The sequence below is a fragment of the Pediculus humanus genome, genomic scaffold (assembly GCF_000006295.1).
Source record: "Pediculus humanus corporis 1103172107384 genomic scaffold, whole genome shotgun sequence".
In the NCBI taxonomy this organism is placed as follows: domain Eukaryota; kingdom Metazoa; phylum Arthropoda; class Insecta; order Psocodea; family Pediculidae; genus Pediculus; species Pediculus humanus.
The window spans coordinates 65052-90911 of NW_002987011.1; the positions used below are offsets into that span (position 1 = coordinate 65052).

General features: G+C 25.2%; 6 protein-coding genes across 6 annotated transcripts; 4 read left to right on the forward strand and 2 right to left on the reverse strand.

Moving 5' to 3' along the window:
* Window positions 1-466: 466 nt before the first annotated feature.
* Phum_PHUM037360 (uncharacterized protein) lies at window positions 467-2153 on the forward strand (the record flags this gene model as incomplete). Its single annotated transcript, XM_002423055.1, has 6 exons — window positions 467-598; window positions 678-867; window positions 952-1187; window positions 1269-1618; window positions 1742-1907; window positions 2001-2153. 6 exons carry the CDS (start codon window positions 467-469, stop codon window positions 2151-2153), a joined length of 1227 nt encoding a protein of 408 aa, XP_002423100.1.
* Window positions 2154-3512: 1359 nt separating this feature from the next.
* On the reverse strand, window positions 3513-3839 carry Phum_PHUM037370 (uncharacterized protein; the record flags this gene model as incomplete). Its single annotated transcript, XM_002423056.1, has 2 exons — window positions 3513-3622; window positions 3719-3839. 2 exons carry the CDS (start codon window positions 3837-3839, stop codon window positions 3513-3515), a joined length of 231 nt encoding a protein of 76 aa, XP_002423101.1.
* Window positions 3840-4253: 414 nt separating this feature from the next.
* On the forward strand, window positions 4254-5441 carry Phum_PHUM037380 (CDK-activating kinase assembly factor MAT1, putative; the record flags this gene model as incomplete). Its single annotated transcript, XM_002423057.1, has 2 exons — window positions 4254-4377; window positions 4636-5441. The coding sequence occupies 2 exons, from the start codon at window positions 4254-4256 to the stop codon at window positions 5439-5441; spliced, it is 930 nt and encodes a 309-aa protein (XP_002423102.1).
* Window positions 5442-13917: 8476 nt separating this feature from the next.
* On the forward strand, window positions 13918-15504 carry Phum_PHUM037390 (protein Wnt-4 precursor, putative; the record flags this gene model as incomplete). Its single annotated transcript, XM_002423058.1, has 6 exons — window positions 13918-14043; window positions 14125-14245; window positions 14517-14677; window positions 14756-14863; window positions 14950-15221; window positions 15303-15504. The coding sequence occupies 6 exons, from the start codon at window positions 13918-13920 to the stop codon at window positions 15502-15504; spliced, it is 990 nt and encodes a 329-aa protein (XP_002423103.1).
* A 957-nt stretch (window positions 15505-16461) lies between these two features.
* Window positions 16462-17186, forward strand: Phum_PHUM037400 (uncharacterized protein; the record flags this gene model as incomplete). Its single annotated transcript, XM_002423059.1, has 3 exons — window positions 16462-16648; window positions 16740-16952; window positions 17068-17186. 3 exons carry the CDS (start codon window positions 16462-16464, stop codon window positions 17184-17186), a joined length of 519 nt encoding a protein of 172 aa, XP_002423104.1.
* A 2348-nt stretch (window positions 17187-19534) lies between these two features.
* On the reverse strand, window positions 19535-24319 carry Phum_PHUM037410 (transcriptional repressor p66 beta, putative; the record flags this gene model as incomplete). The annotated part of the gene is made up of 9 exons (XM_002423060.1): window positions 19535-20836; window positions 20990-21537; window positions 21661-21961; window positions 22038-22276; window positions 22509-22569; window positions 22649-22921; window positions 22996-23216; window positions 23517-23830; window positions 24279-24319. The coding sequence occupies 9 exons, from the start codon at window positions 24317-24319 to the stop codon at window positions 19535-19537; spliced, it is 3300 nt and encodes a 1099-aa protein (XP_002423105.1).
* Window positions 24320-25860: the final 1541 nt, after the last annotated feature.

Here is a 25860-nt window from a genome sequence, read left to right on the forward strand (position 1 = left end):
TCCCTAAAACAGAAATAAACAGCGTTTATAAATAAATAATATTACAAATAATTCATTAAAATCTGTCTAATAATATTTTTATTGGCTTGTTTTGTAAAAATGGCTTTGTCGATAAAAGAATTTTCTGCCTTACTAAAGTGAGTTTTCGACTATAATAAATAATTATAATAAAAAATGTTAAAATTTATTATATATTTTTTCAATGTACTTATTTTCTGTTGTGATATTTTTTTTTAAATGTTTTTACATAAAAATATTTATTTTATTTAATTATAGCATAATTTCTGAAGAGAACGTGGAATCACATTCTCTTGATTCTTTAGCTTCACAAATTAATCAACAATTTAAGAAAGAAGAACATTTTAAAGGTAGAAAATTAGCTTAAAATTTTATGAAATAATTAATGTAATATTTTATGAAAAAAAATTTTTTATTTTAAATTTTTTTAGTCGGTTGTGCTCTTGTCATGTTACTGCAACAGTCAGACCTTTTCCCTAAACCTACTCAGAGGTTAGCTATGATAAGTTTATTGAATGATTTATATAAAGGAGATTCAGTCGTGTCTAACCCTTTTGTTTCTGTTTTTATTCATTTGCTGGTATGTTAAACAGTTATATTAGTATTACAAATAATATTTTTAAAGCATAAAAACTTAAACAGTTTTCTTATTATTCAAGCATCCTTCAGAAGAAACAGACAAAGTTACAGGTAGAAAACTATTATATGGTGGGCATTTGCCTTATTTGTCCACAAAAGAGAGAGCAATCGTATCTCAATTAATTTCTGGAGTGTCTCACTTAAACAAAAAAACAGCAAAGCAAATTTTATCAAGTGATCTTACTCATATCCATAATGTTGATATTACTGGTGAGTATAATTATTCATACTAATTTAAATTTTTAATTTCTTCAAAATTATTTTTACATGATTATTATTTTTTTTACTAAAAAGGTATTGAATTGGCAAATGCTGAAAAAATGTCAGAATTACCACATTCTAGTAAAGGTGGAATTCCAGTAGTAATTTCTTATCCAGATAACAAATTTGGAATTAATTTAACATATGATGCATCAACTGCAAAAAAAACAGCAGAACAATTATTAGCAGGACCTAAGAATATAACTGATCAAAATTACAGACCTGAATTCATAAGACTAGTTCCTCCTCTACATGATTGTCATGATGAGGTTACATTTTAAATTTCAGTAATTCTCGAAAAAATCGAATGAACTATTTTGTGTTATTAAGTATCTATTGTGATATTACAGCTTGTTTGGATGAACATGACTGAACCTTGTGAACGTAAACCTGCATATGATGTGACAATGTGTGTGTCTAATAGTGCTGGAGTAGAAGCTAGACGATTGATGGCTAGAGCATTTAAAGGTCCTCTCACATTGCAACAGCAGCAACATTTGCTCAATGAAATTGAATCAGATCCAAAATTAGTTTACCTAATTGGATTAACACCAAATAAATTGCCTGATCTTGTCGAAAATAATCCTTTAATCGCTATCGAGGTTCTATTGAGACTCATGCAGTCTAATCAAATTACAGAATATTTCAGTGTTCTTGTTAATATGGAAATGTCTTTACATTCGATGGAAGTTGTTAATAGGTTTGTAACTAAAATAAAATATTTTAATATTTTTAAAAAGTTAATCAATCATTAAAAAATCATTCAATCAGCTAAAGTACTTTTAATGTTATGTACAATTAAAATTTTTTTTTTTTTAATCAGGTTAACTACAACTGTTGACTTACCCACAGAATTTGTACACTTGTACATTTCTAATTGTATTTCAACATGTGAAACTATTAAAGATAGGTACATGCAAAATAGATTAGTCAGACTTGTATGTGTTTTTTTACAATCCCTTATAAGAAACAAAATTATTAATGTACAGGTAAATTTTTTTTTTTTTTTTTTTTTACTGTCACTTCGTAACAAAACCTATTGATAAAGTTTTTATTAATAATTTTTTCATTTTCCCTTATAGGAATTATTTATTGAAATTCAAGCTTTTTGTGTTGAATTTAGTAGAATTAGAGAAGCAGCAGCTTTGTTTAGGTTATTAAAACAATTGGAATCTGGTGACATTGGAGGCTTATCAGGATCATCTGGATCGGCTAAAATAAAACCAGATAGTTGATGTAAATAAATCTTATTGAATGCAAATAAATCATTTAACATGCTCAAACAAATTTTCTTTTTTTTTTTTTAACTTTCCTTTTTAAAAAAAAAATCAAAAAATAACTAAAAAAAACTTTTACAGAGAGTTTTTTTACACAAAATTTAAAACAAAAATTAATTTTATTAAGAAAATAAAAAAAAAATTATTTGATTTAAAGTTGTTATACATGTTTCATTTTTATATCACTTATTATTAAATTGATTTTGCAATATTAAAAAAAAATATTTCAGTTATTGTGAAAATAATAAATAAATAAATAAATGGACTAACCTTGAACATGATAAAAGAAATAAATTAAGTCTCTTAGAATTATCACATACTTATACTCACACATTGGCTGATCATCCTGAACAAAAAAAAATTATTCATTTTTATTTTGAACTCAAAAATTTATTGTAGGTTAAAAATTATAATACATAAATAAAACATTAAAATTTCATAAAATTTTCCTTCATTACTATTGAAATTAACATCATGAAGTTTTAAAATTTTTTACATTTATTAAATATAAAATTTTAATACTAATAAATATATGCTAAAAAAAAAACCTTTTAATTTTAAAATAAATTAAATTAGTAAAGTAAATAAGTTTACTTAAGAAATAAAAATTTCTAAAAAAGAAAATTAAAGTAAACCTAATTTCGATATTATAAAAGAATATTAGCAAACTTTCAATTTCATTTAGTGCAATTAGGTAACCCAATGATTTACATTTTCAACAACTTACTGAATCATTTACAAGTTAAATTTTTTTTTTTTTTAGTTCATATAAATAATGAAATAACTTGCAATCAAATAATGTACAAATTATATATAAGAAATAAGAAAAACGACAAAATTTTTTTTTTCAAGATTCGACATATTTAGTGCATTTAAAAAAAAAACTTTCGATTAATTTCAAGTATTATAAAAATTCCTTTCGATAATAGTTATAATAATTATAATTTTATATCTATTGTAAATAAAAGTTATTTTTTTAATAAAACTTCATATAATATACATTCGTCTTTATTTCCTAAAAGGTAAATAAACTTTTAACAGAAACGATGATGATTTTTTAAGAAAATTAAAGAAACATAATATCTAAAAAAAAATAATATGATTTTACATGTAAGAAACTGTATCTGTTCAAGAGTATATTTGGCCCTTTTAAAATGATTAAAATATTTTCAGTAAATGATTACAGTTACAATTATATACAAATATATTTTCAATGATATATCCATTCATTATCATTTTATAAATAATAATGAATGACGTGTTTTTTTTATAAAAATTAAATAGTATTCTTTATACTTAGTCAATTTAATTTTTAATTTATGTGAGTGTTTCACCTTTTGTGACTCTTGCTTCTAAATACTCTATTCTTCTTTCTAATATTGTTAGTTTTTCATTTAAAACAGCTAATCTCGATCTGCAAGACATATCTAAAAATTATATAATTTTCAATTATTAGAAATTTTTTTCAAGTTTGTTATATGAATTTTACAAGAATTAAATTAAAAAATAAATTGTATTGTTACCGAAAGAATTTAAAAAATCAGTTATTCTTTTTATGCTTCCAGTTATAAGCTCAATATACTCCCTATTAGCCCAATCTTGTTCGATTTGTTTTTGAATTGCTTCTCTATGTAAAGAAGCCATGCTTACTCGAATAAACAAATTGAGTATAGCCAACCGTAAAAAAAAAAAATTCCCTTACAAAAATTTTTTACCTTTGTGAAAAAAATTAAACGTCAAATGAATTAATTTTATTTTAAGAAGAATAATTTTAATTAATTTTTTCCAACCTTATTTCATTCATCTTATAATTAATTGTACTGAATTAAATGGCCTATCGACACATGTCATTACCGGCAAGTGAATTATTACTTGCTATCACGAACATTATTCAAATTTTTCAAAAAGAAAAATTATATAAAAAATTATTTTTTATATACATTTAAACGAATACAATGCTATAAGTATAAATCGACCATAATTAGTGCTACGTACTTAATGATGACCTCACAATTGAATTTACTTTAAAAAAGAAAAAGTATTTATTAAGCAACAGTAATGGATGATCAAGTGTGCCCTAGGTGTAAAACTACAAAATATAGAAATCCATCATTAAAATTGATGGTTAATGTTTGCGGTCACGCATTATGCGAAAGCTGCGTTGACTTACTTTTTTTAAAAGGTAAAATACATGTTATAGCATGCCCTGTTTGAGACTTCCTCTCAAAATGTAACGTTTAAGTTCAAGTCACCTGAAAATAAACTAAAAGAATTTATTTTGAATAACTTTTAATTTAAAACAACTCGGAATACTATTCACTAAGTAATGATATAATTACTATTTAGTAAAGTTCTTTTTTCAAAAAGCAATTTGTTATTTCAAAACATCATAATTTTAATATAATGTAGTACAATACTAATAATAGTAAATTAATTTTAGGTTCAGGTTCATGTCCTGATTGTGGAGTCCCACTGAGGAGGAGTAATTTTAGAATTCAACTTTTCGAAGATGCTACAGTCGAGAAAGAAGTTGATATTAGAAAAAGAGTTTTGAAAGATTTTAACAAAAAAGAAGAAGATTTCAATTCTTTAGATGACTATAATAATTACTTGGAAGAAGTTGAAACGATAATATTTAATTTAACAAATAATATAGATGTTATTGAAACGAATAAAAAAATTGAACAGTACAAAAGGGAAAATAAAGATGTGATTTTAAAAAATAAGACTAAAATAGGAAGAGAAGAGTATGAATTGGAAGAAATATTAGAAGAGGAAAAAATGCAAGATGAAGTGAGAAAGAAAATGATAGCTCAAGAACAAAAAGAAGCCAAGGAGAAAAAATTAATGGCAAAAGAGGCTTTAATCGATGAACTCATGTTTTCACATTCCGATGCCAAATCAATTGTTAAATCATATAATGAAGTAATTCAAGCAACCAAAGAAGAAAGTGAAAAACCCAAACCGAAGCCGACACAATTTTCTACAGGTATTAAATTAGGATGGCAAAAACAACAGGGTTTTCTTCCTGTACCCAAAGTGCAAGAAGGAGAACCATTTATATATAAAAAATATGTGATGAGCATAGATGGGCCAGAGCCACCATCGTGGGAAAGAATAAAAAAAGATGGTTATTTAGTTAATATAAGAGCTGAAAATGATCAAGAAAGAGCAGGTGGTTTTCAAAGTAATATCGCATGCATGAGAGCTTTACAGGAAGCATTTGTTGGCCTTTTTAGTTCATAAAAACTAAAATTTATAAGATTGAAATTGTATAATTTAAAAAAATTTAATAAAAAAAAAATATTTTAAAACAATCATTTCTTTTGTGTTATGCAACCAGATGGTATATAAAAATTGGTTTGTTGTTTAAATTCTTGCCATATTAAAATAAATTTTAAATCATGTCAAAATTTTAAAATTAATTAATTGTTTTCACTGCCTAAACAAAATTTAAAATAATTTAATTAATTTTTTTTTTTTTTATTTGTCTTAACAATATTGACAAGGAAATTATAAATTTTTTGTTGTTGTTATGAAACAATAAATTTATTCAAAAGTTTTGTTTTGTTTTGTTTTGTTTTGTTTAGTTAAATTAAAAGTAAAGATAAAAATTGATTTGGTTGTGTTTTGGATTTTTGGTTGTTAAAAATGTTTTTTTTTTTTGATTGTTTTCTTATTTAAAATATTATTCTGTGTTTTTTAAACAATAAGTTATAATTAAATTATAATTTTTTTTTTTTGTTTTGAAAAAAATTAAAATAAACAATTCAACGATATTTTTTAAAAAAAGAAAATTTTTCATTGTTTGTTTTAAATTAATAATATCCATAATAACAAATGATAGAAATTATTCCGTATAAAGGGTAAATTAACTGTCGTAATCGATATTTTAACTCAAATTGCCTCGGGGCTACGGTCCTGCACACATAAAAGGTCTTTGTGAGTTTTATTAATTGACAAGTATGTATGTTTTCCCTTTTTTTTGAAAATAATGTTTCATCCGTCTCTTGACAACCTTTTTTTTTTTACTTTGTTTGATCTCTAATGTTTTTTTCCTCCTCCCACCCTCCCTCCTTCCCCTTTCTCATCCGAGCCACCATTCTTAAATTATTATTTTTCTTGTAAAATTTTCATTTTAAAATTTCAATTAAAAAATAAAAAGTCGACCGTTATTTAAAAAAAATTTTTTTTAAATTAACTTGAAATAAAAAAAAAAAAAAGAGAGAGAGAGAGAGAGAAAAAAGGTAATTTAAATAATGAGGTTTATACAGGTACCACATTCGGGGTCTATACGAATAAAGGGCTGAAGATGTTTAGTTTACCCGTCCGCGTCTTCATAGTCGAAGGGTGGCCCCACACCGGATGTCATTCGACCGTGCGCTTTTGACTTAAACGGTTCCCGACCGTTCTTCCGTTACGTTTTCGTATCGCCGACACGTTCGTAACCGTCCCGCGAAATTTTTTTTATTGTTTTTTTTTTTTTTTAAATTCGTTAAAATGGATAAAAACGTAAAAAATTTAATTTTTTTTATTGTTTATTTTGTTTACGTGTATAAATGAATTTTTTTTTTAAAAAATTTCTTTCTTTTTGTAAATGAAAAATTATTATTATTTTTTTATAATGAAACAAATTAAAAGAAAAAAGTTTTAATTATAAATAATAAACCTTTTATTTATAACAGTATTTAATAATAATAATAATAATAATAATAATAATAAATTTCGGGATTTTTATTTAATAATAATAATAATAAAATGACATTTACGGGAAATCTAGTCGTTTTTTTATTTTTTAATTTTTTTTTTATTTTACGTCAAGTCTCAGGAAGTTGGTGGTAAGTTTTTACTTTATTATTATTATTATTATTAAATTATTTATTAATAAATAATTTAATTATTTACTTTTCAATTAATTAAAATTAAAGGGACCGACATATTTTTTACACGTTTTAAAGAAACGCACAAAACTTTATGGAAAACATTAATAATTAATAAATTTTTTTTTTTATTTTTTCTGTCGTGTTTATTATATCGTGCTGTCGTTTTGTTTTCTGTCGTGATTCATACTAAACCTAATTTTCTGTCGATTAGTTACCGTTAGTCAACCAAAAAAAAAAAAAAATTATTATTATGTGTTTAAAGTTAATTATTAAATTTTTAAACAATTTTTTATCACAAGTAAATTTGTTGCAAAAACCTGATTAATTTCTATTTTAATTAAGTTTTTAACCTCCATCACGTTTTACCTGTCGACTAGAAAATATAAGTATTGTTTGTTTGTTTGTTTGTTTTTTTGTTTGTTTTGTGTCTTACAATGACATTTTGGGACTGAAATGTCAAAACAATGCAAGAAAAAGTATTTAATGCAATGCAACACAACACCTTCATCATATTATTTTAATTTTTTTTATGAATTAATCTCAACTTTGAAAATAATCAACGTTTAAATAAATTATTATCATTATCATATCATTATAAATGTTAATTGCTCACCGGAAATTAATACAAAACAAAATGTCGTTCAATTTTTTTTTCTCAAAGTATTCATTATAATAATAATAATTATTTGTTTGTTTGATAAAAGGTGTGACTACAAAAAAATATTCGATTGTTTTTCTTTTTAAATTATTATTATTATCATTTTTCTTTTAAAACAAAATATGTTTGTTGTTGTTGTTGTTGTTGTTTTGAGAAAACATCACCTTTCATTTAATTATTTAATTATTTTTCTTGGGGTTTAATTTTTTTTTTATTATTCGGATAATTTAATTTTTATTAACTTCTTAGAATAATAATAATAATAATAATAATAGTAAAATAAACACGTTACTTTATTTATATATGATAATAATATCGTTATAATTTTTTTTTTATGACCGTTTTTTTTTTTAAAAACAAACACGACGACTTGAAAGATTATGTTTAACAATAAAAAAAAAAAAATAATAATAATAATAATAATAAGGGATTTAATATTGTAGTAACGTTTTACTATTAACTGTAACTAATTAATTTTAAATTATGCTCATAAATAATTGAAAAAACAAAACAAAACAAAAGGTTTATATTGTTCTTTATTAATTATTATTATTATTACTTTTTTTTTATCTTTTCGTTTAATCCGACATCCCTTCATTTCATTGAAAAAAAAATAAAAATATATATTTAATGGTCTGGTACACAGGGTGTGTGTGTGTGTGTGTGTGCGTGGTTAATTGGGTGGGGGAGGGGGTGTCAGGCGCCTACCCGATATTTTTATAGAAATTAGTAGAAAAAAAAATTTATAATTACCACAAATGATGAAAACGTTCCGGTTCTTTTTACAAAAACGTGAATTGAATAATTATTATGTACAACCATCTGTACATAAAACTTTTTAGAATTTTCTAGAAAAAAAAAAAAAAAAAAAATTTTATTAGTTTCGATATGAAGAATTTTTTTATTAAAGCAACAAGTTTTGTTATTAATATATAAACAAAAGAAGAAAAATTTTTTAAATACACCCTTCCTTCCTCCCTCCCTCCCCCCAATAATTATTTTATTAAAATATTTTTAAAAATATTTAAATAATAATAATAATAAAGGAGGGAATGTATTTGTTTAAAATTTTTCATTTATTTTCAAAAGGGAAAATTTTTTTTGTCTTACCACGAGAATTTTCCTTCAACTTAAATTAAATAATTAAAAAATTTTTTATCGGTTTTTTCCCTTTTTATTATTATTATTTTTAAAAAAAAAAATTTTTGTTGTTTTTCCTTTCTGCTCTTGTTCCTCCTCCTCCTCCTCCTCTTTTCTTTTGTAATTTGATTATATTTAAAAATTAAAAGGAAAAATAAATATTTTTTAAATAATATTTTTTGCAAAATATATATATAAATAATTTTTTTTTTTTTTTGGTTTGATATACATTTGAGAAAAATAAATAAATGTCGAAATATATGACCCATTAATTTTTAGCTATTAACATTGAAGATAAAAAAATAATAAAAATAAAACATTCTTTTTTTTTTTTTTTTTTTTTTTTTTACAAAACAGAAACAATTTATTATATTTTATGTGAATTTATTTAATGTGAAGTTGATTTTTTTTCTAAAACATTAACTTTCTTTCATTTCATTTTATAAAATTGAAAAATGAAAAACAAAGAAAGATAGAAAGAAAGAAAGAGAAAAAAAATTTGTTTTCTTTAAACATTTCCTTACGATTTATCATTTTAAATATTTAATATATTTATTAACTTTTTTTTTTAAATCAATATATATTAAAAACTTGTTGATAGTTTGTTGTTTTCTAAAAGTATCAACTTATTAAAAAAAAAAAAAAAAAAAAAGAAAATGGAGAAGGAAAAGGAAAGTAAACAAAGTTAATCTCATTTAAACAAAATGAAAATATACATGGAAAATTTTTTTTTTTTTTTTTTTTCAAGGGGATCTGAAAATAATGGTTTGAATTTTAATAATAATAAACCAAATGGTTTAAATGTGAAAAATTTTAACTTCCTTCAACCGAACGAAAAAGGGAAAAAGTCTATGAAAATGATAGAAAGATTACACATAGAATACATAGGATTTGAATGAAATTTCGTAAATGGAAAAAAAAAGAAAAAGGCAAGAAAACACAGTATGAAAGAGAGAGAAAGAGAGAGAGAGAGAGTGAATAGGGAGACTGGAATCAAGGAAATGATAGTTTTATGAGGCTATTTTCCAGTCACCCCAGTCAACTGACTGATATGGATATCGTAAAAATAAAATTGGCTTTAATATAAAGTTTATTTGACGTAGGGAGAGTTTCTGAATTACGGTTTTAACTGATACTTTTTGATTTTAATACTTAAAACTTTTCCTTTTTTTTTTTTTTCTAAATAAACAAAAAGAACTTTTACAAAATATTATTATTATTATTATTATAAATAAAATTAGTTTTTAAATAAATTATATCTCGTACGTATTATTCAATGTTTATAGAGTTTTACATATTTTTTTTTTTATTATTAATTAATTTTTTTTTTTGTAAAATGCCACGTGATTACAACATTAATTTGCCATAAAATTTTAATTATTAATTTTTTATGCTTTTGAAACGGATTATAAAAAAATTTTTATTAACCCTCGTTTTATTTTCTAAAAAAAAAAAAGAAAAACCACCTTTCTCATCTTGTATAAATTTTTTTTTTATATAATTTATATTTAAAAAAAATCTTATTACTTTCTCATAGATAGGAGATTAACTTTTATTAAATATTTCGAAAAAATTATTATTATTATTTAAAATAATCACATAAGTACGAAACTACTTATTTTTTAATACCCAAAACTTTAAATGACAGCTAAGAAAAGTTTTTTTTTTAGTATTTAAATCGTGAAAATGCATCCCAAAGTTATTTTCACGGTTTAATTTCGTGGAAGAAGAATTTAAATTTAAATTTAAATTTAAATTTAAAAAGTTTATTTTATTTTTTTTTCAAAAATAAGCATCTGTATTCACGTTTAAGATGAAATAATTTAGAAAATTAGTTTGACGCCAATGAATCACGAACTATGATGACGCACCGTAATAATACCACGTTTGCCAATTGAACCTTTACACGCGATCACAAATTACACTTTTTCCTTTTTTCCTTTTCCTTTTTTCCTTTGATTGATTTCGATTTAATTTTTAAAAAACAATAAATTTTATTACATTCAAAAAATTACTAAATAAAATAATTTAATTATCAATATCTCACGTTTCGAAACCTCTTGTGTAATATATACACCTTTTACTTTTTCTAAACAGAGGGGGAGGGAAGGGAGGGGAGGGGAAACGTTTTAATTTAACCCATGGGTAGTACACTATGCATGGATAGGACGTCTTCTATTTAAAAAAAATTAGGTTCGACGTTCAAAAATCGGTGATGTAAGTTTTCAAAAAAAAAATTAAGCCCTATTGTCCAATGAGACATAGGGCTCAAGTTGAGGAGGTCTCATTTTTATTTATCATAAGCTAAATATGATAAAATATATATAATAAGTTTTCATTTGTTTTATGTACCATTTGAGCGATTTATAGCTCTCCCAGCCCTCTTGAACGGTCTTTCTACGACTTTTTTGTCGTTTTATAAAAAAAAAAAAAAAAAAAAAGAAGAAATATCTGACCTCGGGACATTAAACTATAAGATTTGGAGTTTCGTCAGGATATTTATTTATTTTTTTTTGATTCTTTTAGGCCCGGTTTACCGATATGATGACGACAAATTAATTAATTGTACGGTAATCATTTATTATTATAATAAAAAAAAAAAAGAGAAATCGAATTTTTTTTTTAATGTTAAACCTTTCAAATGTTACTAACGTAAAGTTTTTAATAAAAAAAATTGGGTAATTATTGGTTTTTTGGTACCCCGTTAATGTTAACATAATCATTATCATTATTCTTATTTAAAAAAATAAAAATCAATTATTTTTCCCCCCCCCCGCCCCCCGGAATCGAAACGCTAGATTTTTTAAATATAATACTTTAAATGCCACTAACATCAAAAGCTGACAGTTAACAAATTAATATGAAAATGGAAAAACATTTTCCCATTTTAAAAGAGTTTCCATCAACAACCAAAACAAAAAAAAAAAAAAAAGGAAATTGAGTAATTTATCCTTAGATTTATAACAAGAAGAAAATTAATATATAAAATTTAAAATTTTTTTTGTGTGCAGACCTTCATTATTAATATATATTATTAATTCTTTTCATGACAGTTTATTATTATTATTATTATTATTTAAATTTATATTCGACGAAATAATGATTTCCATTATATCATTTAATAAAAAAAAAAAAATTTTTTCTTTTCAACCTTCTCTGGTTAATAAATAGGTAAAAACCGGAGCAATAAAACATATATAGAGGTTGATGTAATAGTATATAAACTCAGATTGAAATTTTTTTCTTTTTTATTTGAGGTTCACCGATTTCATTTTATTTTTTTTTTATTTTATTTTATTATTGTTTAGGTTAAAGGTTCCCTTTCGGATATGCGCATCTTTTTCTTTTTTTTTTTTTTTTTTTTTATTGTATGTTTAAAACCCAATAGAAACTGTGAGAAAGTTATTTGGTTAGCTAATAATCCATATAAACTTTTTATTGATCGTATAATTCAGAAGCTCAAAGGTAATAAAAAAATAGAAAAGAAAAGAAAAGAAATTACTTATTTAAGTGTATCTTAGGTAAGTGACGAATTTTTTTTTTTTTAATGTACGCGTTACGTATTAATTTTATTATATTTTTAAAAAATTTTTTCTAAAATATTTATTAAAATATCTGTTGTTGGCAAAATTGGTGCGTCAAATCCAGAGATCATACCCCCCGTTAAAAAGGTTAAAAACCCTCGGGATATACATTTTGTTGTCGGGATCTCATAATTTTACATTTTGTCGGTCGAATTTCCGTTACTTTATGCATCCAAAAAAAAACTCACGATTGTTTTATTAATTAAAAAAACATTTAAGGTAAATCCAAATTAGTACGTCACGAATAAATAATATGTTAAGTTACAATAAGTCAATCAATCAATCAATCAATCAGTCACGTTTGCCCTATACAAATTTTTACAAATATCAATTGTTTTTTTTTTTAATTTTAAATTCGGTTAATGTTATCAAAAAAAAAATTATACTTAATTCGATACTGACGAATTATTAAAAATGATTGATTGATTGATTGAAAAAAAAAAAAACGTAAAATGTTTCACTGGATATAAAACTGATTGCCTTTAATATTTACTAACAATTTATATATATATATCTTTCTCTCTCACTCTCTCTCAGATGTTGTTTGACAAATAAACAAAATTTCAATATTTCCGCCTTAAATAAGCAATCATCAAGAGAGAGAGAGAGAGAGAAAGACATCTTAAGCAAATATTCATTTGTAAATTTCGGTAAACGATTGTAAAAAGGGGAAAAAGAACATAAAATTTTCAAGTATGTTTGTATGTGAGGAAGAAGAAGAAGAGAAAATGAAGATTCTCATCCATTTCGGAATTTTCTTTTTAAAAATGATAAGTGATCAAAGAAAGCCATAAAAGACGTAAACATTTGTCAAATTGGATTTGATAAAGAAGGGATTTTTACTATATGTAAACAACAACAACAACAAGTTTTTGGGCGTTTTAGGTTTTCCCTGCTAAAAATAAATCCTCACGCATCAACATACAAAAAAAAAAAAAAAACATAAATGCCTAAATACGGTTTATACCGTCTCAAAAAACATAAAAAAAAAAAATTTTTTTTTTCAACTTTTTAGTTTTTATGTGCGAGTTTTTAAAAAAAGGAATGTGATCGAAATAATATTATTTGTTATGGGTTTAAATAAGTTATTATTGTGCCACGAAAAGGTATTTTAAACGTTAAACATTTCGAATGTTTTTTTTTTTAAATTCTGTCAATAATAACAATAAGTAATTTAATTACATAAATTATATTTTACTATATGATTCCATGTTTTGGTACCGAATTCCAGCAATAACGAAAAATTAAAGTTGCTTCGAGAACAATTAATTTTATGCTAACCTCTTATTAAAAAACTCAACGCCAATTAGTGACGATTTTATTTATTAAAAATTAATACGATTAATTTAATACAAAACTCATAATAATAATAATAATAATAAAAGTTCTTTATTTCCTAGCAACAATTTACCGGGGGGAAAATATTAAATTTTTTTGTTCATTTTAGGATTCTTGGTATGCCTAATTCAGCACCTACCAATAATGAATTATCACCCACGAGTTATCAGGATAATTGTCAAAAATTAAATTATTTAGTTTCTAGACAAAAAGAATTGTGCAGTTTAAGTGAAAATATATTGACGGTATGCAAAAAATTCTATTTATTATTATTATTAATTAGATGATAACAATAATAGTGATAAGTAATATACAACTGATTACAGGCTGTATCAATTGGAGCTCGAATGGGCATTGACGAATGCCAACATCAATTCAAAAATAGCAGATGGAATTGTTCTACATTCAGCAATACAACTTCTATTTTTGGAGGAATGCTTGCTATTAGTTAGTATATTAAAAAATTTTTTTTATAAGTCATCTCGCAAAATTTGTGTATAATTAGTAGCATACCCTATAATTATCTTTTTAAAAGCATTTAAAAAATTTTTTCCTTTAATTTTCTTAAAAATATGTTCTTAATATTAAAAAAAAAATAAAAAAAATAAAAACATTAATTTAACGTTCACTTTAATTTTTAATTTACGCGTTAAGTTTGTTTGTTTGTTTGTTTGTTTACGACAAATTTTTTTTTTTTTTTTTTTTTTTTTCATTTCAGAAAGCAGAGAAACAGCTTACGTATATGCTATTTCATCAGCAGGTGTTGCCTACGCTATTACAAGAGCATGCTCAAGAGGAGAACTAAATGAATGTAGCTGCGACACAAGAGTTCGTTTAAAAAAGCCAAGAAAAAATTGGCAGTGGGGAGGATGCTCAGAAGTAAATAAATTAATTTTTAAAAAAATCTTTTTTTTAAAATAAATAAAATTAAATTTTTTAAAAAATAAATTTTCCCAGGATATTCATTTTGGCGAAAGTTTTAGCAAAGATTTTGTCGATGCCAAAGAAAATGTAGAAAGCGCCGAAGGATTAATGAATCTTCACAACAATGAAGCAGGTAGAAGAGTAAGTAGTTAATTCGTATTATTAATCATTATTTTTTTTAATTATTAAAGTCGTTTATTAGAAAATGTACCTAAAATGATTTACAGTCAATCAGATCGAGAATGCAAAGGGTATGCAAATGTCATGGCATGTCAGGTTCATGTAGTATTCGAGTCTGTTGGCGTAAGCTACCATCATTTCGAACAGTTGGTGATGCGCTATTGGCCAGATTTGAAGGAGCTTCTCATGTAAAATTGGTAGAAAAAAAAAGGAAGAAAATTAAAAAATTACGTGCCGTTAGCAAAGACTTGAAACCACCTAACAAAACAGATTTGGTGTATTTGCAAGAATCACCGGATTATTGCGAACATAACGAAACGTAAAAATATAAACTAACCATGTTAATTTTTTTTTTTTGTATATTTTTTGCAATGCTTATGTCTTTGTTTATTAATTTTAGTTTGGGGATTTTTGGAACGAGAGGTCGATTGTGTAACAGAACAAGTCTTGGATTAGATGGATGTCGTCTTTTATGCTGTGGTCGAGGATATCAAACTAGATTAAAGGATATTGAAGAAAAATGTCATTGTAAATTTGTTTGGTGTTGCAACGTCGTTTGTGAAATGTGTCAATATAGAAAAGATGAACATATTTGTAATTAATATAAAAACGTATTGTGATTTTTTTATGTAGTGTTTTTTTTTTTTTTTAACATTGTGTATATTATTAAGATTTTGTTCAATATTTTTTACAAAATTACTAAAAAAAAAAAAAAAAAACTTTATAAATACTTAGTGTTGTGTTATGCAAATGCATAACATTTAATTGTGTGAAACAGTATGTATCTTATTCATATTATTTTTAAAATGAAATTTTTAATATATTCTTCAATAAAAATTATTTTAAGATACTTTAGTTTTTTATCCTAATACTTATTTTCAATTAAGTTAAATTTTACAGTAAAAAAGTAAGTGAAAAAATTTTTTCTTAAAACTTGTTATTATTCTATAAACTTACCAATTACATCTTGTGCCAGAAATTGTGCGATAATGATGATAATGTTGTTTTATAATGAATAGAATAAAAGAAAAGTTCTTTACACTTGATATAATTTCTAAATAATTAAAACCAAACACATTCGAACACTAAATATAATTTCAATCTTTAAAAAAAAAAAAAACTCCGTGATCAAAGTTACCGGTTTGACAACCTAACAACAATTTTCTATTGCCACGACGATTTAAGTGAGCGCGTAATCGTGTTTACAATACAGTTTTTGTAACCGTCAAAACCAAGCTTTTGTTTATGTTAATAAATACATGAAATAATTTTAAAATGTCAACCACAATTAACAGGACTTCAGAATGTGCTTCTTCTTTGACATTATCTATGGATCATTCATTAATCGGTGATGATACTGATATATTTTTTAAAAAATTGGCTTCTTTAAAAAAGGAAATAGAATGTAAAGGGGAAATAATATGTCGAAAAAAAGGTATATATATATATATATATATGCATATTTACACATGCCATTTATAAAAATAAATTAATTCTAATAATTATTTTTATCAATTAAAATAAATGTAGAAGATTATCAAAGCTTTTCAAATTATCAAATGAAAAAGATTTATGAAGAAGAAAAGGAATGCAATGAAAAATTAGAAATATTGACAGTAAAAATCAAGAAATGTAACAACGAATTAAATGTTTTAAATAATAAATATACTCAATTACAAGCCAAAACCCAATTGGAACTAAAGAAAAATGAAGAATTAAAAGAAAGATTAGTTCAATTACAATCAGGTATGATTAATTTTCATCGAACATTTGATAATTTATTTGTAATTTATCAAATATTTGTGAAATAATGTTATAAACATTAATTTCATTTTAGACAAAAAAAAACAGGGTGAATCTTTTGAAAAAACCTGCAGTTTGTATTCTAATGCAATTAGTAAATATACTAATTATTTAGGAATAAAAGCAGATTTTGATGAAATCGATAATAAAATTATTAACATTTATTTCGTTAATGATTCCGAAGGGTTTCATGATTACCCCAATATGATAATCGAATCGTTAAACAAAAACAACAAAGAATTTAAAGGTATGTTTTACTAACTGATGTTTATTTTTTATTTTTTAAGTCATTCCCTAATTAATATGATGTAAATTTCACTTTAAAAAAAATTAATGTTTTTCATTTATTAAATTTTTTTCAGTTAAAAAATTAGATAATCATATGGAAGATGACGACCTTATTTATAACAAATCGTTTAAAAGATTTCAAATAGCTCAATTGGTTTCCAAGTTACAAAATTCATTGAATTCAAATTGCTAAGCATTTTAAATGATAACATTTATAATTTGCTTTTATTTAAATATTTTAAAGACACAATGATTAAGTAAAACTTATGTGTTTAAATAATTTTTTTAAAAATTTTATTCAATTGTTAATCATAATCAATTATTATTTAATTTTATTGTTGTAATATAAGCATGTATTATTTTTAAAAAATGGATTAAATAAAACTTTTTTTTATTATTAAATTATTTTTATTATTTAATTCCATTCGAATATTATTTAATCATCATCATAAAAATTAAAGGTTTGATTAAAATAAAAATGAAAAATTAAAACAACATTTTGTTTTTTTTTTTTTTTAAAAAAAAAGATTTTAATTAATGAAAAAAAAAAAAAAAAGAAAAATTTGAATAATTTTTCAGTAAATTTACAGTATCATAATCATTACCATCATCTTGGAATATTTTTTTTTTTTTCGTATCGAAACAAACATTATTGCATCTTAATACTGTTACGTAATGGATGCATTGGTTTTTTTTTTTTTTTTAAAACCTTTAACTTTGTTTTCTAAATACCAATATTACATAAATCTGATTTTGTTTAAAAAAAAAAAGAAGCAAATTATAGCAAATTATCACATATTAGCCCCATAAATTCCTACTTAAAACATTTCCTGCACCATAAGTGTTTACATAAATAAATGATATATATATATATATATATGTATGTATATATAAATTTTTTTTTCCTTTTTTATATTTCCCTCGACTTGTGCACAATTATATGAATTACACACAATTTTTTAAAAAAAGAAAATTTAATCATTTCCTACATACAACTTTGGTTTTTTCATTTGTCCATTCATTATCTAATCAAATCACCACATTTTAACACAATACATACATACATACATACATATATGTATGTATAAATTTTTTTTTTTTTTTAATTCGACAGAAATCCACCTAAAAAAATTTCTTTTTTTTTTTTTTTTCAAAATATTATTTTAACACAAATTTTTAAAACTTCAGTTTTTAATATTATTAATAATATTATTTATTTATTTATTGCAATATAACCGTACCAACAAGTAAAAAAATAAATAATAATAAAAAAAAATAAAAAAAAAAAACCACTAAGAGTTTTACACCACCCAATATATATATATATTATTATAATTGAAACCAATATATAAATTGTTCATTATCATCATTATCATCATCTAACTAAAACTCCTCTCTTCAACAGTATAATAATAATAAGTTACTGTGAATATATTTATTAAAATTATATTATTATTACAAATTATTATTATTATTAATCACTGTAATTATTATTATTATTTATTTGACATCCCGTTCATTTAAAATTGTGCATGATGACAAGAAAAAAAAAATTTCACTTCCGTCACAATTTTTTTTAACTTTATCGCGCATGCGCGCGCCCCGTTCCTTTTGTTTACATTTTTTTGTTTTTGTTTTGTTTTTGTTTTTTTTTTTTTTTTTTGTTTTTTCAAAATTTTTACTTGAATTATAGCATATTTACAGCAATCAATCACTACTACGACATTTTACATTTATACACGGAGCTCTATAAATAATAATAATATTTTAAAAAAAAAAAAAACAGCGAACACCACGTCACAGTAAAAACTGATAAAATAATAATATTTGTTATTATTATCATAATAATAATAATAATAGTAATAATAACGACAGTAATAATAATAATAATAATAATAATCAAACCCAAAAAAGTTGGACGAATGTTAATATACACACACGCAAGTGAATTAATGTGTTCGTTTGTTTTTATTTTAATTTTTTCGTGCAACTCGGTGCTTCGTTGAAAATGAAAATTTTTTTTTTTGTAAAATAAAATTCCTTTAATCACAGTTTGATTATTAAATCCATATTTTAAACACAAAAAAAATAATTAATTAAACTTCCAGCACTCAATTCAAAATACTGAATAATAATCATAATCATAATGATAATAATAATAATAATTTTCTTTCTTTCTTTCTTAATTTTTAAGTATTAATAATACTGCACTAAGCAAAGTCTTTTTTTTTTTAAATTTTTTTTCACTTAAATCATCATCATCATCATAACACTTCATCGTGGAAATAGTAGCAGCCCAAGTATTCAAAGTTTTTTTTTTTTTTCATCTCCCTTTTACTAAAAATTTAACTTTAAGTTAAAGCAAGTTTTTACCAAAAAAAAAAAAAAAGAAAAAATCTGATTCGTCGTCATCATCTAAAAATTTTTTTTTTCAAGAGACTAGAAGATTAAATAATGTATATCAAAAAGAAAAAGAAAAAAAAAAAAAAATTATTTTTAAAAGGCTGCATTATTTAAATTTCATATCATCCGTGAGAAAAATTATTTTTTATCTTTGCTCCCTCCATCCCCGGATGATGATTCCCAATCGTTATTTTTGCTCCCCATATCATCATATGAAGAAATACTGTTGAAATTTTTCAATGCTTCCTTTGAATTTTGTGCCAGTTGAAATTTGGCCAACGCTTCGAAATTAGGCATTCCAATAAAAGGATTTTTATCCTTTGAACTCCCGCTCAGACTCTGTTGTTGAAATGGGGCAAGAGTTAATCCTTCGAAGTGAGGAAACGGTGGAATGGCACTTTTGCTCATGTCCTTTGGATTTATGGGCAGTTGAAATTGATTCACACCCTCGAAATTTAAATTCGGAATTAAATTTTTCCCATCTTTTAACAGGCCTTGATTGAATTGCATTTGAGCGAACGCCTCGAATCCAGGCATTGAAGATTTGCTCGAACAGTCTTTGGCCAATCCTTCAAAATTAGGAATCGAACCTTTGGTGGTCGTTTCTTTTGAATTTTGCATTTGCGCCGCGAGCAATTCGAAACCTTTCCCTTGTGAATCTTTCTGTGAGTTTTTACCCATTTGAAGTTGCATAAGAGCTTCGAAATTAGGTACTCCCGAAAGACCTAAATTTTTCGAGTATGCGTCCTTCAAATTTTGACCCATTTGAGTTTCAAAACATGGAATGTTTGATAATGATTTATTTTGGGAATCTTTTAATCCTTGAGCAAGATGTAGTTGTGTCAATGCGAGAGTTTCGAAATTTTGCAAATTATGAGAAACGTTACTTTTGCCTTCTTTAAATGACTGCTGAAGCTGGGATATTGAATCAAAATTAGGAGCAGAACTTTGATGTTTCGACTGGTTATCTTTCCCCAACTGCCCCTGACTTAATTGCATTTGATTCAATGCTAAAGCTTCCCATCCGGAAAAATTTTTCATCGAATTACTATCTTTAGTTAGTTGTAATTGTAGCAAGAGATCTAAATTAGGAATACCAGGGGTTAAATTTTTTAGAGAGTCCTTGGAATTTTGATTAGGTAATTGAAGTTGAGCCAATGCTTCCCAATTTAACATTCCTCCTTTATTACCTCCTTCTTTAGAATTTTGAGAAAGCTGCTGCTGCTGCTGCAGCAAAATATCAAAGTTGGGTAAAATTCCAGGCATTGCTTTTTGATTATCTTTTAAGTTTTGAAGTTGGGAAAGAACTTCCCAGTTAGGAAGTACGGAGTTGTCTTTAGATTTTTCTAATTGGGCAAGAGCCGCATCAAAATTTGGCAAGGATGGGGCTCCGCCATCTTTAGATGACTGTGCCAGAGCCTCCCAACTTGGCGTAGTAGACTTCTCCGACTTCCTCTCGGGCAGTCATGTTTTCCAATTGTTTATTGAATTGTGGTGCGATCGGCTTGATGAAGGTGAAGCCTGCGGTATCATGTCTAAAAGATACTGGCGCTGAAGATCTGCCGCTTGACGCTGAAACTCGGCAATATTTACCGCAGCCGCTGCCACGGATCCTTTGCTGCTAGCCACCTGAGCCATTAATTGATAGGGATACAACAACGGTGAAAAGGGCAACATGTGTGCCGGCAGCGGCTGATGAGGAGGTATTCCACGCATCATTTGCTGATGAAGAGCAGCTGCTGCATGATGTGTGTTAAATTTGCTAGTTTCCGCTGCAAGTTTTGCAAGTGGATGATCTCGATGTGAAAGCGGTGGCGTGGCAGAAGGTTGCGACGTCGTAGTTGGAGTATTAGAACCGTGTCTTGAGCTGACACCAGATCCAACCTGTTGTGTTGGAGTGCTAGGCTTTGGCGTGGGCACGGCTAACGGAGTTACGTTTGGAGTAGGCTTAGGCGACGGAGCTGGTGGAGTACGATTAGATTCTGGCTGAGGGGAAGCACACACCTGTGCGAGTCTTTGCTCAATTTCTTGTTCTTGTTGCAAAGCTTTGACAAAAGCTGTTTTTAAACGTTTGGTGTGCTCTGCCTTCAAAGCCTTTTTCACGTTTGTTGTAACGCACTGTTCGCATATAACCTTGGGATCTTTGCCTAAAATAAATTTTAAATTTTAATTAAATTTTTAAGTAAATTAAATAGTCAGTTTCAAGCATTAGAGTACTAATCATTTCATCTGATATAAAAGTAAAAATGTATTTAGTAAATTACCTTTACTTGGATTTTTTTCCCATTTCCAAACTGGCGTAAAATCGGTGTGGCATTGAGAGCATCTGAAAGGATCAGGTGGAGACATTGATTTATTTTCTTTAGTGATGAAATCCACTATATATTCTAATCCGAGCAAGTAAACAAATTCAGTGTTAGAAGGATTAGGAATGAAATGCATTTCTGGTGGAGGAGGTTTCGGAGGAGGAATTTGAAGCAATGTTTTTTCCAATTGTTTGCGAAGAGCCAATTTAGCCGCTGCCTGTCTTTGAGCAGGAGTCTGGTGATCTTCTTTAGTTCGCTCCTAGAATATTAAACAAATCATTATTTGTTATTCAAAAACTGTTTCATGAAAAAAAAAAAAAAAAAAAAACATGTACTGTGGAATTTAAACTCACGGGTTGCGGAGTTGGTGTGTTAGAACTCTGATGCACTTCTTTTTGTCTATCGATTCTATCGATTCTATCAATTCTTTCAATTCTATCGATCCTATCAATTCTATCGATTCTATCCCTATCTCTATCTCTTTCACGATCCCGGTCACTGGTTGAAAAACTTAAACCGGCGCCTGAAGAAACCGAGCTTGAGGATCTACTACTGCCTATACCCAAAGTTGTACCTATTTTGAAAAATCATAATTATTATTTTTAATCACATTGTAAGTATGTATTAATAGCTAGGAGGTTAAAAATTACTTCATCGTTATTTTAAATAAAATGATAAATGGTAAAAAAAAACTTTTAAAAACATTTTAAAAAATAAATTTTTTCAATTTAATGTAAATATACCTCTTGGAAGTGATTGCTGAGCCAATAAAATATTTGGAGGTAAATTTGCTGTCGAATTTCTACTTCCCTGAGGCGCCATCATAAGAGGCGGAGGTGCATGAAGATTTTGTCTGGGAGGAGGTTGCTAAAAAAAAAATTTGCAGTTCATTTTAGTAGAATGTTAGTTTAAAATAAAAACTCGAATAAAAATTTTATTATCGTACTCCTCTGAGTAGTGGAGGAACTGAAGTTGATTTGTGAGCACTATTTCCCCGAATTAAAGGAGGTGGAACTTGCTGCGGCGGTGGAAGTTTTCCAGTGTTTGTCGTTTTATTAGAAGACTGTTGGTGTGGAGTTGGCAAAATAGCTATATTCTCTTTCATTTGAGATTGGCGCAATTTTTTCAAGAGAACCAGTTTCATTTCTTCATTTCTGAGATCTTCTCTCAGCTTTCTTAAAAGTTTTTCTTTTTCGTTAAGATCAGCTTCATTCAATTCCTTAGAACAATTTTGGACAATGAATAAAATATTACAATAGATCAAATTTTAACATATGAAAAATTGAATAATACCTTCATGGGAGGAGAAGGTATAGGTAAAAGTTCTCCATCGTCTGAATCTTCTCCGTCAAATCCATTGGTGAAGCCATTTATTCTTGGCTCATCATCAGACAATAATACAACATCGGGGCTTTCGGCATAGCTTCTCTCCTGCCTAGGACGAAGATTTCTGCGAGGATACCGTCCTTCAACTTCCGTATGCGCAGGTCTAGGGATAGACATACTCATTTCAGCTAATCTTTGATTATTCAGCCTTCCACGCTCTCTGTCTCGTTCCCTTTCTCTTTCTCGTCCGCGTTCTTTTTCTCTTTCACGTTGTTCTCTTTCTCTATCACGTTCTCGATCTCTTTCTCTTACGTGTTCTAAAATAATAGGATAATTTTCAATCTAGGCTAATTTCAAAATTTCTCTTAAAAAAGTAAATAAATAAAATCTAAAAAGTCTAATAAAATATGATAAATTATTAAATATGATTAAAATAAATATGAAGTCTAATAAAATAAAATAAAGAAAATATCTCACGATAACGATACCTGTAAAATGACTTCGAGATCTATCGTAAACTCGAGAACTGTTGTCTTGCACTCTTGTAATGTCCAAATGAGATCTAGGACTTTCAAGTGGCCTAGGCATTATATCAATGTGTCGTCTTTCCCTTAAGACATCTAATTGACTACGTGATAGTCCCTGTCTTTGACTCCTCAATAAACTTTCGTGTAAATCTCGCGTTAAATCTTGAGCATGTACTTGACTTCTGCTAGTATCCATTGGTACTGGTCTAATTTCTAATGTGGGAGGAAGTCCTACTGGCATTATTGTAACCTGCGGAACGGGTTCTCTGTCGCGTCTGCTAAACAAATATACATAAATTAATTTTTAACTCTTCCCTTATTAACAATTTTTAATTTAAAATAAATATAAGGCCATAGATGTTGATCATGACTGGCACATAAAGAGCCAAATTATTTAAATATAAAATAAATTTAGTTATGTAAAATTAAATAACGATTCAAATAATTATATCGTGTTAATGATTTAATAAATATTTCTATAAAAAAATTCAAATAATTCCCTTTTTTATTTTTTAAAATGTAGTTTTGTTGTAAACAAAATGTGTGTAAGATTTTGATTGACCCACCTACGAAGAAAGTTAAGACGCTATTCAAGGCCATTTTAAAATCAAGAACATTTTTAATGTTTCTTTATTGTTTAAAAACGATAAGTAAAAACAATATTTCATGATTATAACAATGAAATACCCAAATTTGATAATTAAAATAAATTAATAGACCTACCTCACGCTGAGATCTACCACAGAATCATCATCTATATCCATTTTCTCCATTTTAATTTAAGTTATAGTTTTCTATAAATGTATTTTTAATATAATCTGTAAAAAAAAAAATAAAAAAATCAAAATTTTAACTTAAACATACATTATTCACATATTGTTATCAATATTATATGTTTTGTCATCATCATAACAGTAGTAGTAATTTTGAAAATTTTTAAATTTAAATGAATTAAAAAAAGTAATTAAATATTTTACAACATAATCTAAAAGCAAATATTATGACTTCCATCGAAAATTTTTATTTATTTGTAAAATTCATTCGGTTTTATAAAAATAAATCAACTGAGCCATTAATTTTTTTTTTTTTTTTTTTGTAATCATAAATTGAAACAACTATAATAATTATCATGAATTAAAAAATTAAATGTGAAAAGTTTTGATAAATAATAAACATAATAAAATTTAAACAATAATAACAAAATTTGCTTTCGAAAAAAAAAAGCTTTTAGTCTTAAACATTTTATTCCGAAAAAAAAATAATAATTAAGAGGTCTTTTAAAAGTTCACTAACCTATAATGCATATATTTTATTTTATTTAGAATTAAATAATTAAATAAGATTTAATTTCGAATGTTTTTTAATATATATATATATATATAGAGCATTTAATTCAAAATTAATAAAAATTGGCAAAGATTTTAAGTTAAAAATTTTTTTTTTTATAAAATTTGCATTGAGAATTTGTTTAGTCGAATTAAACCCATTAAAAATTTAAACCCATTAATTTCATATTAGTAGCAAATATATAAATTAAAATCAAAATAAAATGTTATTAATGTAAAATTCTTTAAAATTCATTTAACATATTGTATTTTGTTTCATTAACAAATGGTTATAAATAAAATAAAGTTAAATGAAAATATAACTTGAATACAAACACCTTAACAATTGATACGATTAACGACTCTTTAAATTTTTTTTTTTAAATTAAAAGCGAATAAAAAATTCTTTATCCTGATAAATGACAGACCAGTATTACAATAATAATATTAAAATTATTTTACAAAAATGTATTAGGAAATGTGTTAATTAAATTTGATAATACTTATTAAACTCTCATTTCATACAATTAACAATATTTTATGTTATGAGTTAAAAAATTTATATAAAAATTTTTTAAACAAATTTTATGAAGCAAATAACGTTATAAAACCTAGTTGTTGAAAATAATTAAAACAAAAAAAAAAAAAAAAAAAATCTCTGTGTGTATTTTTAACAAATTCTTTTGTGTTCTCAATTTTTTTTTTTTTTTTTTTTGTTTAATAATTAACATATTTTTAAATATATTATTATGGTTTAAACAATAAAAGTCAATAAAATACTTTAAATGATTTTAAAATAAAAATAAAATTATGATTTTACCATTTTATAAACATTAAATATAACAATTATATTTTTTGCTAATTATAAAAAAAAAAAAATGACTAGTCCATTTTTTTTTTTTTTTTTTTTTGTTGAAGCCATGTTATTTTGAAATAAGATTAAGAGACCAGTGTACAACATTGTTAATTATTAATATCTA